Source organism: Guillardia theta (genome assembly GCF_000315625.1).
Source record: "Guillardia theta CCMP2712 unplaced genomic scaffold GUITHscaffold_36, whole genome shotgun sequence".
Lineage (NCBI taxonomy): Eukaryota > Cryptophyceae > Pyrenomonadales > Geminigeraceae > Guillardia > Guillardia theta.
Genome location: NW_005434638.1, coordinates 595,513 through 596,846, shown reverse-complemented (window position 1 = coordinate 596,846; position 1,334 = coordinate 595,513). Strand labels below are relative to the sequence as shown.

The 1,334-nt window shown below is 57.6% G+C and overlaps 1 protein-coding gene across 1 annotated transcript in view; it reads right to left on the bottom strand.

Annotated features, from left to right (window-relative positions):
• Positions 1-362: 362 nt before the first annotated feature.
• GUITHDRAFT_108960 (hypothetical protein) overlaps positions 363-1,334 on the bottom strand; it is a gene marked incomplete at both ends in the record, with an annotated part of 2,051 nt that continues 1,079 nt past the window's right edge. The window contains 4 exons of the mRNA XM_005832244.1: positions 363-405; positions 451-517; positions 563-626; positions 771-845. Of these exons, the coding sequence (XP_005832301.1) occupies positions 363-405; positions 451-517; positions 563-626; positions 771-845 (249 nt within the window). The remainder of the gene's footprint in view (positions 406-450; positions 518-562; positions 627-770; positions 846-1,334) is intronic.

Here is a 1,334-nt window from a genome sequence, read left to right as displayed (position 1 = left end):
CTGCTACTGCTGCTGCTGCTGCTGCTGCTGCTGCTGCTGCCCCCACCTGCTTCTTCACTCAAATTGTCGTCTCAGGGGTGGCAGGAGCTTGCCTTCTCCCCATCTTCGAGTCTCGCGTCTCCCCGAGGAACGTGGCCATTATTGCCAGCAAAGACTTTCACGTCCGACTACATCACGGCACTCAAGTTCGGTAAAGGAGACAAACACGAGCGGAGAAGAGGAAGAGGAAGAAATCTCTACTGGCACAGCCTTCAACAACCGTCCTCCTCCTCCTCCTCCTCCTCCTCCTCCTCCTCTGCCACTGCCGCCGCCGCCGCCAGCACCAGCACTACCAACACCTCTTCCTCGTTATCGTCACTTCATCATTCCTGTTCCCGCAATGAATCGCCGAATCCGATCCCAACCCTAGAGTAGACTCAACAAGACAACCTCCCATCATCCTCCAGCAACCTCGAGCTCGAGTTCAGCAGGCTTGTAGCTCTCCTCCCCTGTTGCGCAGCCTCTGACATGTCCAGTCCTGCTCGCATCGGTCAACTGACGGCATCCTCCCCTCCCTCTCTACCCATCTGCATCAACATGCGCGACCCGAACCCTGTTGTGTGAGCTTCCCAGGACGCGAAACCACCCTTGAAATCTGTCAGCAGCAATCGCAAACTCCTGCTCCTGCTCCTGCTCCTGCTGCTTCCTGGTGTATCTGCCTCGCCATATCTTCTTTTCTTATATCCTCCTCTATATCTCCACTCACGCCTCCTCCTCCTCCTCCTTCTTACCTCGTTAGGATGCTGGAGGGTTGGGATTCGCTTAGTTGCTGCACCTCTCTCAATCTTGGAGTACTTCTCGAGGAGCTGCAGTAAGAAAATGAGGCCTGAAGAGGAGCAGAAGTAGGAGCAGGAGCAGGAGCAGGAGCAGGAGCAGGAGCAGGAGCAGGAGCAGGAGCAGGAGCAGGAGCAGGAGCAGGAGCAGGAGCAGGAGCAGGAGCAGGAGCAGGAGCAGGAGCAGGAGCAGGAGCAGGAGCAGGAGCAGGAGCAGGAGCAGGAGCAGGAGCAGGAGCAGGAGCAGGAGCAGGAGCAGGAGGAAGAAGAAGCGGAGCAGGAGTCGGTAGGTTGAGGAGCTGACAAACCGCTCGCACAGCGTCCTCGTCAGGCTCAGTTGTCGTGCCGGGCATTGTCAGGGTCAGCCTCTTCCTGTGCCCTCCTCCTTTTTCATGGCAGTCGAGCCTGTAATACCCTGACAGTGAACCGTTAAGGCTGGAGAAGGAGGAGGAGGAGGCCAACGATACGTGTAGGTGGAGGAGGAGGAGGAGGAGGTCGCCAACGATAGGAGGAGGAGGAGGA